The following is a 13,688-nucleotide window of genomic DNA, read 5'->3' on the forward strand; positions in this document are numbered from 1 at the left end:
CAGCGAGTACACTTTGCGGTGGAGCAGAAGAGACGGAAAGGTTCTCCCAAGGGCCCAAAAATTGCTGGAGCCACGGGTGGGAAGAACAAAAGGCTGCCCACTCAAACACAGCAACAAACTGGAATGTTCCTCGAAGAGGCAGTTTCTTTTGCGCACACGTGTCAGGGACACTGTTTGGGTGTGAACATCTTCTGCCGTTGCAATGCTGAGCTGGGTAGACCAGGAAGCACCCGCAGAGAAAGAGACATTGTGCATCTCGGCCATGTCTGTCTTCAGAACCGACCTTTCCTGCTCTTTGTGCAACAAGACACACCTCTCCGAGGAAGGAGGCGGACAGGATTTCCATCATTACTACCACCCTATTAAACACAACAACAACAAAAAACAACCGTGTAATTACTCTCTGCAGGAAAGGCGCACAAACAGGATGGGCCCGAGCTGAACCCTGGATGAGCCATCCCAGGAGCGATCAGGAAAAGGAACCTCCCCACCGTGCGCCCGCCTCTGGCCAGGGCCTCTCCCAGACGGCATGGTAGGCTCGCCCGCCCAGCTCCTCAGGTGGTAAGGAGGTGCCGGCGACTCCTGGAGCGCAGGTTCCCTACTCTTGCGCTTCCTCCCGCCTTCCAGCACTCCCGGGCCTTGACTCCCAGGCCTCAGGTGTTGGCGCGCGCTAGGCCTCGAGCCCTTTGCTTTTCCGCCTGAACCTGGGGGAACATCTAGCCCACAGGGCTCTGCCAGANCCTGGCGGCCCGAGCCTCCCGCCGGGGATGCGGCGGCAGCTGCTTCCTGGTTTGAAGCTCGCCGAGGGGGGGAGAGCGTGAGCCCGCGAAGGCGGGGGCAGGAGGAGGCGGGGGTAAGAGACGCTCGGGGCTGGAGCTAACCGGACGGGTCGCTCCGGCTCTCCAGGGAGAGGAGCTTCCCGGCCCTGCAGAAGGGGCGAGTCCTGTGCGAGCCCCCGGGAAGCGCCGCGCGCTCGAGACGGACGCTCGGACTCCCCCGGCTCGCCGAGAGCTCGGCTCCGGGCTCCCCTCCTTTCCACCTCGCGAGGGAGGGGGCGAGGGAAGGAGGGGAGGGGAAGGTCCCGCGGAGGAGGCAGAATGGCCAGTCGAAAGGGGCTTGGCCGCTGCTTTTCCCAGGAGCTGCCTCCACTCCTGCGGCTGCCGGGAGGGCTGGCCTGAGCAGGGGCTCCAGACTCCCCCGCTGGGAGCCAGCGCGGCGCCCCCGGGCCGGGGCAGCGGCGCCAGCATGACGTCCGGCAACATGAAGTTCAATGGTTACTTGAGGGTCCGCATCGGCGAGGCGGTGGGGCTGCAGCCCACCCGCTGGTCCCTGCGCCACTCGCTTTTCAAGAAGGGCTACCAGCTGCTGGACCCCTACCTGACGGTGAGCGTGGACCAGGTGCGCGTGGGTCAGACGAGCACCAAACAGAAGACCAACAAACCCACGTACAATGAGGAGTTCTGCGCCAACGTCACGGACGGCGGCCACCTCGAACTGGCCGTCTTCCACGAGACGCCCCTGGGCTACGACCACTTCGTGGCCAACTGCACCCTGCAGTTCCAAGAGCTGCTGCGCACGGCCGGCGCTTCGGACACCTTCGAGGGCTGGGTGAGTGACTGTGATCCCTCCCGGTTGTGTCCACTTGACTCTCTTATCCCCCTTCGCTTTTCAAAACTCTCCCGGGTCCCGCTTGCCCATCCTGTTGCAGAGCTCGGCGACGGAGGGAATTCCCTTCGGATTTGGTCCTCGCCCCGGTGGCCGTGGCACTGGTGACGCGACCGCGGTGGGTGTGTGAGGGCTCACGTTGTGTCTCCAGGAAGCCAGGCTGGACACGGTCCCCACTTGGGATGGCAGCTTGGGCTAACGGGAAGTTGGGGTGGAGGCAGCCACCCTCCTCACCACTCCCCTCCCCCACAACGCTCAGACTTTGGGTAGGGTGCCCCGACTCTTCGCACGCGGGTCATACTAAGGAAAGGCGAGAAGATGTGATATGAAAGCGACTTGATTTGGGTAACGTGCTTAAAGCGCTTCTTAGGAGAAAGCCATACATTCTCTCAAGTATTATTCATAATGTTTATGGATACATGTTGGTTCAGCTGCTCAGACGTGCACACGTGTTTCGGCATGCAGATCCATTACATCCCATGGGTACATAACCTACACGCAGGGATCGGAGTTCCTGGGTCTGCACGTTGGCGAAGTTTTATTGTTGAGCAGTTTTCCAAGGAGATGAGGTTACATGTGTTTGCAAGTAACTCCAGTAGCCTGAGCAGTGCGGGTCTTGTAGTGCGTTTCTGTTCCTATTCGTCTGGGAGCTTTGAGAACCCCTTAGTAGTTTGTGGACCACCCCAGGTTCTCCTCGCCTCACCTGCTGGTGTTTCTGTGTAATGGCCAGTAATTACCCACAACTGCCTACTTGCCACTTCTTTTCACATAGTTCCCATGAGGCAGAGCTTCTGCTGCGACTGATCAATTTCTGTTAGCACTTTACTCAGTGCTAAAATGCTTTTGTGTCTTATTCCTCGTACTGTCTTTGTGATACAGGTGTTCTCCTTCTCACTTTTACGTGATGAAATGATAATTATAATGAAGTGGTCTGGTTTGGCAAAATGGAGTAAGCTGTTTGAAGATTCTCAGAAGTTTAATGGTTTAAGTTCTTCTGGAGGTTGTCAGTTTTGAGCCCAGAATGTGAATCAGTATTGAAAACCTCTTCGAAATTAACACGTGGTAGAATCAGATGGATAGTAATGAAGACTCATTTCGATATTTATACTTTGAGGAACTGGTAATTTTACCATATACTCTAAAATTACAGATGGTTTGTAGAACTATCTTTTAATAGTTTTAATGGAGGAAAACATGATGACTGTTTAACCTTATCGTTAAATTATCTGGGGTTAATTTCAGCTGAACTTCATGAAATTTAGAAGTGGATTGGAGAGGAATGGCTAAAATAGAGAGACTTACATTTTATCCTGTGACTTTCTGGGTAGACATAGGTGAGCCTAGGAATCCAAATGGAATTACTGAATTAGTGTTTGATTAGGAGTTAGGTTGGGAAAGCTCTAGAGGAACTAGGTTCTGAAGTATAGTGGTACAGACTGGCCAATGGCTATTAGAAGCATGACTTCTTCTAGAGACCCTAGACTGGTCCTTCTTATCCCTGGTCTGCGCATTGACTCACATGGGAAGCTGTTGAAAATCCCCACTTTTAAATACTCTAAGAATCTCTGGCTGCGGGACCTCAGTGTTAGTACTTTCAGGCTCCCAGGTGATTCCAGTGTGCAGTTAAGGTTGAGAACCTGTGGCTGAAATGAAGACCAAGAGATGAGGACTGGAAGAAGCATATGGTAGGTTACCTTACAGGGTAGGGTATGTAGAGCTGCTTATAGTCCTACTGGATGAACAAAGATTTAAATGTAAATCTATATCGATAATGGTCTGAATTATACTGTGATGTTTAACACACTGGTGGTGTTTTTGAAAACATGAATGTTTGGTAGGATCAGTCAACATTCAAAAGACCTTGAAACCAGTGATTTGTCATGCGTTTTTAGTCAATAAGGGAGAGGGACAGAGGATTTTTGTAAAATGTCCTGGGTATTTTAAAACTGAGGATAGGATAGATAGAAGGGCAGAGTGTTTCCTTAAATTTTAAGAAGACTCTTGTTAGGAAAATATTGGGAATGTATGGAAGGCTTGTTTTTTGAATGATCCTTTATAGATCTAAAGGTGGTTTTCAGGTTTAACATTACAGAAATACTTATTTATCTTTAGTGTATTAAATTGCAATGTGTTATTTATTCAGACATGTACAAGCAGATTATTTGGTTTTACTCTACAATAAATTCATGATTACAAATTGCTGAACTTTAAAAAAGAAAACCTACTGACTTAGTTTTTGCTAGTTCATGAGTAGAGAGACAAAAACAGAATGTTTATCATTAGAATAAAACAAAAAAGTTATGCATTCTGGCTTAATGTACTTTCTCAGTATCAAGAAAATCAACAAGATTTATTTTTGTACCTATTTTGTCAATATCACCTTCTAAGCTTGATGAAACAAGAGATTAGATTTATTTTAACGTGGTGTACTCTTAGTACTAAGCACAGCGCCTGACCTGACATGGATTAGGTTATCAAATATTTCTTACCTGACTGACTATACATATTTCATTTAATCTATGTAAAAACCCAAGGAGGTAGGTGGGATACAGTTAAAGAAATTCTTAAACAGAAATTCACAGGGTTAAATAGTTACATTAGAAAAGATCTCAAAGACCTAAGTTTCCACCTGAAACTAAAAAATAAGAGCAAGTTGAACCAAAAGTAAGCAGAATGAAGGAAATGGTAAAGAGAAGTCAGTGAAGTAAAGAGAAACAATAGAGAAAAATCAGTGATACAGAGAGCTGGTTCTTTGGGGGGAAAATAATAAAATTAATAAACCTCAAGCCAGAATGATCAAGAAAAAAGACAAAATTACCAATATTAGGAAAGAGAGAACATCACTATAGATCCTACAGATGTTAAAAAAATTATATTATAATTTTATGTTAATAATTCCATAATTTAGGTGAAATAAATTTCTTGAAAGATACAAACTACCTATGCTCATTCAAATAGCTTGAATATCTTTATGTTTATTAAAGTAATTGAATTTGTTGTTAAAAACTATCCACAATGCAGACTCAAGGTCTTAAGACGGATTTTCTAGTAAATTCTGTCATATATTTAAGAAAGAAGTAGTGCCAACTCTACACAACCTATTTCAGAAAATAGAGAAGAGGAGCACCTTGTGGGGCTCAGTTGGTTAAGTGACTGACTCTTGAGTTTGGCTCTGGTCATGATCTCACGGTTTGTGGGGTTAAGCCCCATGTGGGGCTCTGTGCTGATAGCATGGAGCCTGCTTGGGTTTCTCTCTACCTTTCTTTTTTCCCTTTTCCCATGCATACTTGCTCTCTTTTTCTCTCAAAATAAATAACCATTTAAAAAAAAATAGAGAAGGAAACATCCCAACTCATTCTATGACCCTTATACCAAAACCTGATGAAAACATTATAAGAAAATAAAAGTACAGACCAATGCCCCTCATGAACATAGATATAAGAATTCTTAAATTTTAGCAAATCAAATCCAACAATGTAGCAAATGGGTAGTACATCATGACCAAATGGGGTTTATTATCAGGACTGCAAGATGGATTAAATGTTTAAAAATCAGTGCAATTCTTCATAGTAACAGAATAAAAGAGGAGATTGGTATGATCACTTTAATAAATATAGAAAAGGTGTTTGACAAGATTAAGTATCCATTTATGATTAAAAACTCTCAACAAATTAGTAATAGAATAGGACTTACTCAGCCTGATGAAGGACATCTGTGAAAAACCTATAGGTAACATCTTAATGGTGAAAGAATGAATGATATTCCTCTAAGATCAGAAATGGCAAGGATATCTAGTCTTATCACTTCTGTTCAACAGTATGTTGGAGGTCCCATTCAGTGCATTAGGCAATTTAAAAAAAATACAGATCACAAAGGAAGAAGTAAAACTGTCTTTATTTACAGAGAGTGTTACTGAGTAAATATAAGCTGCACTCACTGAGATCACACCTTGGTAAATGAATCTTTCAAATAATTCTTAAAAACCTCTTTTAAGAGGTATTCTTAAACAGTTATGCATAAGCATGACAGGTTGGCCATGTGTTTTACTTCTGTATGACTGCTTGTAGAAAATTCTAAGGCATCTCTACAAGGGCTACTAGATCTAACAAGTGAGTGTAGCTGAGTGGCAGGATCTAAACCAATATACAAGTGTCAGTTGTACATCTATATACAATTAGTGGGCAACTGAAAACTGAAATAGAAAAACTACCATTTTTAAGAGCATCAGAACTAAATAAAATTGGGTAAATTTGATAAAGGTTATGCAAAACTTGGTCACTGAAAATGATAAAATATTGCTGAAATAAAGATCTAAATTAATGGAGAGGGTTACTGTGTTCATGAGTGGGGAGATTCAATATTAAGACCCAATTCTTCCCAAATTGTTCAATATCTAGTCAAAATCTCAGCAAGCTTTGTTGTAGAAGTTGACAGACCAATTTTAAAATTTATATGCATGTGCAAAAGACCTAGACTCACCTAAGAATAATTTTGAAAACGAACAAGTGGGAGGACTTACTGATTTTAAGACTTACTGTAAATGCTACCATAATCAAGATAATGTGGTATTGGAGTGAAGAGAATCCAACAGATCTGTGGAATAGAAGAGAGTCTAGAAATAGATCCATCCATACATGATTGGTTGATTTTTTTTTTTCAGAGATGTCAAGGCAACTTAATGGGGAAATAATCTTTTCAGAGGTGTTACTTGAACAATTGAATAGTGAAATGCAGAAATATGAGCATTGATCCTTACCTAACACCACACACAAAAATTAACCCGAAATGAATCATAGACCTCAGCATAGGAGTTTAACTGTAAGAGAAGTTATAAAGTTGAACTTTTATCAGAACACAGAAGAAAATCATAGTGACATTGGGTTCAGCAAATATTTTTTAGATAGGACACAAAAAGCACCAACTATTATTATTATTATTTAAGTTTTTTAATGTTTATTCATTTTTGAGAGACAGAGACAGAGCATGGGTATGGAAGGGCAGAGAGAGAGAGAAGGAGACACAATCTGAAGCAGGCTCCAGGCTCTGAGCTGTCCACACAGAGCCTGATGTGGGGCTCAAACTCACGAACTGTGAGATCATGACCTGAGCCGAAGTCACACGGTTAACTGACTGAGTTACCCAGGCGCCCCAAGCACAAACCATTAAAAAAATAAAATCAGACTTTATAAAAATTAAGAGTTATTGCTTTTCAAAGACTTAAGAAAGTGAAAAAAACAAGCCATAGATAGGAACTATTTTCAACGTTAAAACAGAAGAAGGACTTGTAATGTAAACATATAAAAGAACTCTTATAACTCAATGAGAAAAATACCCAATTTACAAATGGGACAAAGATTTGTATAGGCACCTTCATAGAAAATAGCACATTAGAAGATACTCAAAAGCATTAGTCATTAGTCAAAATTAAAACCAAAACCCATTGGAAAGGCTGAATTAAAATGACCAGCCATACCAAGTGTTAGTGAGGAAGTGGAGCAGCTAGAACTCTCATACACCACTGTGGGGAATGGTTTAGTCATATTGGAAAACAGTTTGGCAGTCTCTTAAAGTGTTAAACATATATCTACCACATGACCTAGCTAATCTAAAGCATTTACCATGAGAAATCATTTATACAAAGAATATACATGAATGTTCATAACTGCTTAATTTTGTAATAAAACTGGACACTCCTCAGATGTCAACAGTTGAATTAAAAAAATTCTTTTATTGAAGTGTAGTTGACCTACAATGTTATATAAGTTTCAAGTGTCGAACATAGGGATTTGACAATTCTATACATAATGCAATATTCACCATGGTAAGTGTAGTTACCGTCTATCTCCACATGAAGTTATTACAGTATTATTATATTCCCTATGCTGTACTTTTCATCCCCATGGCTTATTTATTTTATAACTGGAAGTTTGTACCCCTAAATCCTCTTCACCTATTTTGCCCATCCCTGCCGCCTCTTCCCTTCTGGTAACCACTAGTTTGTTCTCTATATTTATTAATGTTTTGTTATTTTGTTTTTAGATTGCACATATAAGTGAAATCATATGACATTTGTCTTTCTTTGACTTATTTCACTTAGCATAATATCTTCTAGGTCTGTCCATGTTGTTGGGAATGGCAAGATTTCATTCTTCATGGCTGAGTAATATTCTGTGTGTGTGTGTGTGTATATACACAGCATCTTCTCTGTCATTGGATGCTTAGGTTCCTTCCATATCTTTGCTATTGTATATAATACTACAGTGAACATGGTGATTCCTGTATCTTTCTTGTGTCTTCATTTTTGGGGGGTAAATATTCAGTAGTAGAATTACTGGCTTATATGATAATTCTATTTTTAATTCTTTAAGGGGCCACCATACTCTTTTCCAGAGTGGCCACATCAACTTATATTCCCATCACCAGTGTATGAGGGTTTCCTTTTCTCTACATCCTTGTCAACATTTGTTATTTCTTGTCTTTTTGATAATAGACATTCTGACTGGTGTGAGAGATCTCATTGTGTTTTTTTTGTTTTTTGTTTTTGATTTTTTATGAATTTTATTATATTAGTATTATTAAAATTCTCTCTGTTATTCTATTTGAGAGATTTTTTAAAAAATTTTTTGTTTTTATTTATTTTTGAGGCAGAGACAGAGCATGAGTGGGAGAGGGCCAGAGAGAGAGGGAGACACAGAATCTGAAACAGGCTCCAGGCTCTGAGCTGTCAGCACAGAACCTGATGCGGGGCTCGAACCCACGGACTGTGAGATCATGACCTGAGCTGAAGTCAGGTGCCTAACCAACTGAGCCACCCAGGCGCCCCTCACTGTGGTTTTGATTTGCATTTCCCTCATGATTAGTGATGTTGAGCATCTTTTCATGTGCCTGTTGAACAGGTGAATGGCAAATGAATTGTGTACCCATACAATGGAATACTGCTAAGTAATAAAAAGTGATGAGTTATTCATACATGCAACAATATGGATGAACCTCAACATAATTTATATTGAGTGAAAGATGCCCGACGAAAAGGAGTATATACTGTATGGTTCCATTTACGCAGAATTCTAGAAAATGAAAACCAGTTTGTAGTGATAGGAAGCGGGTCAGCGGTTGCTTGGGAATGGGGGATAGAGGTAAATGAGAGATGGACTACAAAGGCACAGGGAAATTCTTGAGGGAGATGAATATATGTATTATTTTGATTGTGGTGATGGTTTCACAGTTATATTCACTTATGTCCAAGCTTATCAAATAGTTCATTTTCAAGTATGTGCATATTGTTGTATGACACTTATACTTCAGTAAAGCTGTAGGGGGAAATAGACAATGAGGATTTTACCAGAGAAGATGTTAAGTAAGTGACTGAATTAGGTTTGAGCCAAGGCTAATTCTTCAAAACTACATTGCCTCTTCAGTGCAGAAAACATTTATCAGAGTAAAAGCATAACAGATTCATTAAATATAGCTCTGGTTTTTTGGACGTAGTCTCGTTTTCTAATTCACTGTTGGTTTCTTTTTTCTGGTTCTTCTGGAACTGGCTGATTTTACACAATTTCTTGGATTTCTGAAAACCGAAAGTTTGTCTACATTAGAACTTTATTTCCTTCTTTCATAGATTTTTCTCTTCATTCACTGACTGTCCAAATGGGTACCAGCATATAATACTTATTTCAGAACACGGGGAAATGGGGGAAGGCAGGAGGAGCCGGAGGCTGCGTCATGGAAAGACCTTGGCATCCCCTCAGGAAGGAAGGACCTGCTTGGCGGGATCTGAAGCTGTTTTCCTTGTTCACCCCTCCTGAAGACATTATGTTCCCTGCAGCACTGGAAAGCTGCTTTTCTCTGAACTTCTCTCAGTGAGATACCTTTTTGGTAGTCCTGTCAGGTGAAGCGGCCAGGTTACCTCTGGACAATTGGTGCTTACCTTTTCCCCTGATTTCTGGATCCAGGTGTATGAATTGATAGCATTTAAATTCTTCCAGATTCCTTACCTAGCGGTTCATTCTCTTTTGTCCTTTGCAGTGCAACTATTTATTCTAACAATTATTTCTTTCCGAGCCAGATGGCCAGGAGTGTCCAACACTAGCTCACAGTGTTGATGGGGAAAACATATTTTAGCTTCTCTCAGGAGGTTCGTCCCAGTGTGCATGAATTGTATTGGATGTATCGTGTCTTTGGTTTCATTGTAAGAATTTTGCTGCAGTGAAGCTCACTGCTTCGCATCACGCAGATTCTAGCAGAAGTCCCTTCTCCCCACAGAGGGCATTTTCCTGACCACATTATTATCTTTTCATCATTCATCATACACATCACTCTCTGAGACCGTTCTGTTAATTTACTTATTACACCTTCCTCCTTTGGAGTATAAACACCATGAGAGCAGAGACTCTTCCTTTCTTATTCACTGTTCTAAGCCCAGCACCTAGAGCCGTGTTCCATATAGTAGGCGCTAGACGTTTGTCAAAAGAATAAATTGCTTAAATGTGATTTTGGAGCAAGTCGAGTATAAGTACTTTGCAAACATCTTTATTCATCTTTCTGAAAGAAATAAAAGTAATTGGGTAGTGACCAACTTTTACAATTATTATAGTGTCCCTTTTTAAAATCAATTAATGATACATCGGTATATACTTGAAATAATGGTTGATTCTTTATGCCCTTTGAACACAGTCATAGATTGAAAACTCTGTATGAAGAATTCCTTGCTTTTGCATCATTTTAAAAAAATGTGGTTTTTAAGTCTGTTAATAAGTTATTTCTTTCACTGGTAATTTGCGAGCCTAACATGTTAAGTTTGTGGCCGAGGCAAGAAATAAGCATTCAACCTTGGAGAGTTAATGAGGTTGGTGGGCAGAGCATGAATCGTTTCATCTTATGTAACTCTTTTGGTATCTAGCAGGTGTTCAGATTGCTGATTCGTTATGATAGTAAAAGTCCTGTATATTTTTATGAGATGGGTAGCATTTACTCAGAGAGGTGCCTTGGATTTTCTTCAGTCTCTTTTCTGTATTGTGAAGTAATTGACTAGATGAGGTTCTCTTTTTGTGTTAATTGCTTAGCTCTGTTTTATTAGAATATGATAAAATTGAGGCCTGAGTGGAAACTCAGTGTCTCGACCACTCTTTTCCACTCTTAACGTTGCTGTATCCAAATGAGTTTTGAGTTAGTTGCCACACTGATAGTTATTCCTTTACTTAATACCTTCAGTGGTTCCCTCGTGCTCTTGGGTAAAGCATGCATCTTTTTACTTTTTTTAATGTTTTATTTATTTCTAAGAGAGAAAGACAGCATGAGCAGGGGAGGGTCAGAGAGAGAGGGAGACACAGAATCTGAAACAGGCTCCAAGCTCTAAGTTAGCTGTGAGCACAGAGCCTGACGCGGGGCTCGAACCCACGAACCGTGATATCATGACCTGAGGCGAAGTCGGATGCTTAACTGAGCCACCCCGGCGCCCCAAAGCATGCATCTTTAAGATGGTATAGCTCTCCATGATCCAGCCCTTGGTTTCCTCTTGAGCCTTATCGCTCACCTCTGTCTAACCCACACTCTGCTCTAGTCACATGTTTCATCCTCAAGGGCCACCTGTTAATTCCCACCTATGCCTCAGGTCTCACTATAGATACCGCTTACCCAGAAAACTTTTCCTGACATGCCAAGTCTGGGTTCTCCTCCTTAGTGTTCCCTCAGTATCCTGAGATCTCCATTGCCCTGAATGGCCTGAAAGAATGGCTATAAGAATGGACTGGGCTCACATGGAAGTGTGTGATATTGGTCAGAAGGAGTTCAGGGTGTAATAGTATGGGTGATTAACTGGGATTTATCTCCCTTGCTCCTGTTAGTGCTCTAACAGACTGTTACATGTGTCTGAATGAAATGCTAAGCCCTAGGTGAGTCTTCATCTACCATTGAGCTTGTATGTACTGGGCACTGTGCTCTACCTTGAATGGGAAGTGGACAAGACAGACATGGCCCCTTCCTTCATTGGCCCTGGAGTTTCAAGGGGGAGAGAAATTGGAGGAGAAAACCAGCAACAAAAAATTACAGGAAAAAAGAAAGTACTAAGATACTGTGAGCACATGGTTTGAGGTAATCATTAGAGCCATTTTTCTGGAGGGAAAACAGCCGATTTTAAAGCCCCTGCACAGCTAGCCACAGGCCCGCTTCAGTGAAATGACTGTGAAATATCATTCCTCAAAAGAAGAAAAGGAACTTTTGACCCCACAGTGCTTTCCCAGAGAGACATCACAGGTGCCCTTTTGAAAGGTAAATGTTCCTGAGCCATTAGAAGTGTTTCCATCTTTGGAAAGTGACAAAGTTGCCATGCCTGAGAACAGATGGCCTGACCCGAAAGAACACTGGGCTCCCAAAGGCAGAAGACAGTAACACGTTATCTGAACCAGTAAATACCTTAGGCTTTGTGCAGGTAGTAAAAGAATCCTAGATGTTGAAGCAGGAGGATTATTTAGTTCAGCACAATAAAAAAAAACCTGCAGATGAATTCATTTGTCAGGGGTGTTCTTAATGTTGAGTCTGAAGATATTATGTTGTTAGCTCTGGGGTCCCCCAGTTTGCCAGACCCTACCACTCCCTGTAAAACTGGCCCTCTTCACGCATCGCCTGCTTGGGTCTGGAGGTTTTTGAGCTTTTGACAACTACTGTATCTCAAGCCTTTGTTTTCAGAATGTGGGAACCAAAGCATTACTGTTGCCTTAGCTCACATGATGTGTGACACACACACATTCACACTCGTAGCATAAATATGTAGATGTGTTTTAGATTTATTTAGATATGTTTTCTTTTAGTTATAAATGCATTAAGTTAGATTCATAGTTAGTTAAATATTTATTGACATCTATATATTTGTGTCCTAAAATTTTAGAGGAAGTTGGCTTGTTAGTAAATATAAATATTGAAATATAAAAATAAATATTAGGAGTTAACTTTAACTGGAAACCAGTATTGTATTAACGTCCCAATTAAAAAGAAAAGCCCTCTTTGTATTTCATTCCACAAGTCCCAGCAGTATATAAGTGAGGTGTTGTAATGGGAGTCAGGAGAGTTGGGTTCAAGATGTGGCTTATCATCTGTCAGCTGTGACCTTAGGCAAGCCTCTGTGTACCAGGGTCTCAGTTCCCTGGTTTAGATCGTACAGAGGTTTACCCTAGAATGTCTCAAAGGACCCTTCCATCTGTAAAGCCTCTGCCTCCTCCATGTTTAGGCCGTTACATCATTTCATCTCTTTTGGGGTGACTGGTTTGGTTTTAAGCAGCCAAAAACTTTGATACTAGCTTTCTCAAAGTTAATAACTCCTAAGGATTTAATTGGTCCAAATCTAGATTGCTCAGGCTTGAACAGAATTCAGCTCATGTCTAAATGACTTTTAGCTTTGATCGCGATGTTGGTGTTAGTTCCCTGGTTTACAGTCAGCCTTAGGGAATTACAGTGGGTCCTCATTTCAACCCATGCAGTTATCTTTCTTGATTTACACTAATGGGCTCCCTGTCCTATAGGATGGTTCTAAGTTATGTCCCTGTTACTTGTTGTCAGAGAGAGCCTGAGAATCCCACTGTTTGAGCTTTTGCTAGAAGCCATTCTCACTAGTATGGTAATTAGTGTTTTGTAGTCACAACATGTCTGTAGCCACCAGTCTATATATTCACCTTAGGTGATGACAAATACTATAAATCACTTGTAGAACAGACATTTTAATTAGATGGAGGAATGAGCCCAAGGGTATTGGCTATCGTAGTGTTTAAGTGCTATGTCAGAGAACTTTATGAGATAGGAAATTTTTGCTGAAAATCATGGTACTATCCAGAGTGATTTATCATGATTTTTTTTTTAGTGTATTTTGGTAAAATATAGCAGTCATTGTCAAAGCACATAGGACTTTTTATAGAGAGACCACTTAATAGAGGACTCATCAGCAGTGTTTTTATTAAGTGCTGCCTTCTGCAGAGTTCCTTCAATTTTATATAAGCTTCACCCTTGCACCTTACAAGGAGGAAAATGCTTAAAAG

The 13,688-nt window shown here is 41.4% G+C and overlaps 1 protein-coding gene across 1 annotated transcript in view; it reads left to right on the plus strand.

Moving 5' to 3' along the window:
* The first annotated feature begins 861 nt into the window (after positions 1 to 861).
* Positions 862 to 13,688, plus strand: part of PRKCH (protein kinase C eta) — a 231,493-nt gene continuing 218,666 nt past the window's right edge. Inside the window, exon 1 of the mRNA XM_077769001.1 lies at positions 862 to 1,608. Within this exon, the coding sequence (XP_077625127.1) occupies positions 1,246 to 1,608 (363 nt within the window). The 5' untranslated portion in view covers positions 862 to 1,245. The remainder of the gene's footprint in view (positions 1,609 to 13,688) is intronic.

The sequence above is a fragment of the Crocuta crocuta genome, unplaced genomic scaffold (genome assembly GCF_008692635.1).
Source record: "Crocuta crocuta isolate KB4526 unplaced genomic scaffold, BGI_CrCroc_1.0 scaffold10, whole genome shotgun sequence".
Classification (NCBI taxonomy): domain Eukaryota; kingdom Metazoa; phylum Chordata; class Mammalia; order Carnivora; family Hyaenidae; genus Crocuta; species Crocuta crocuta.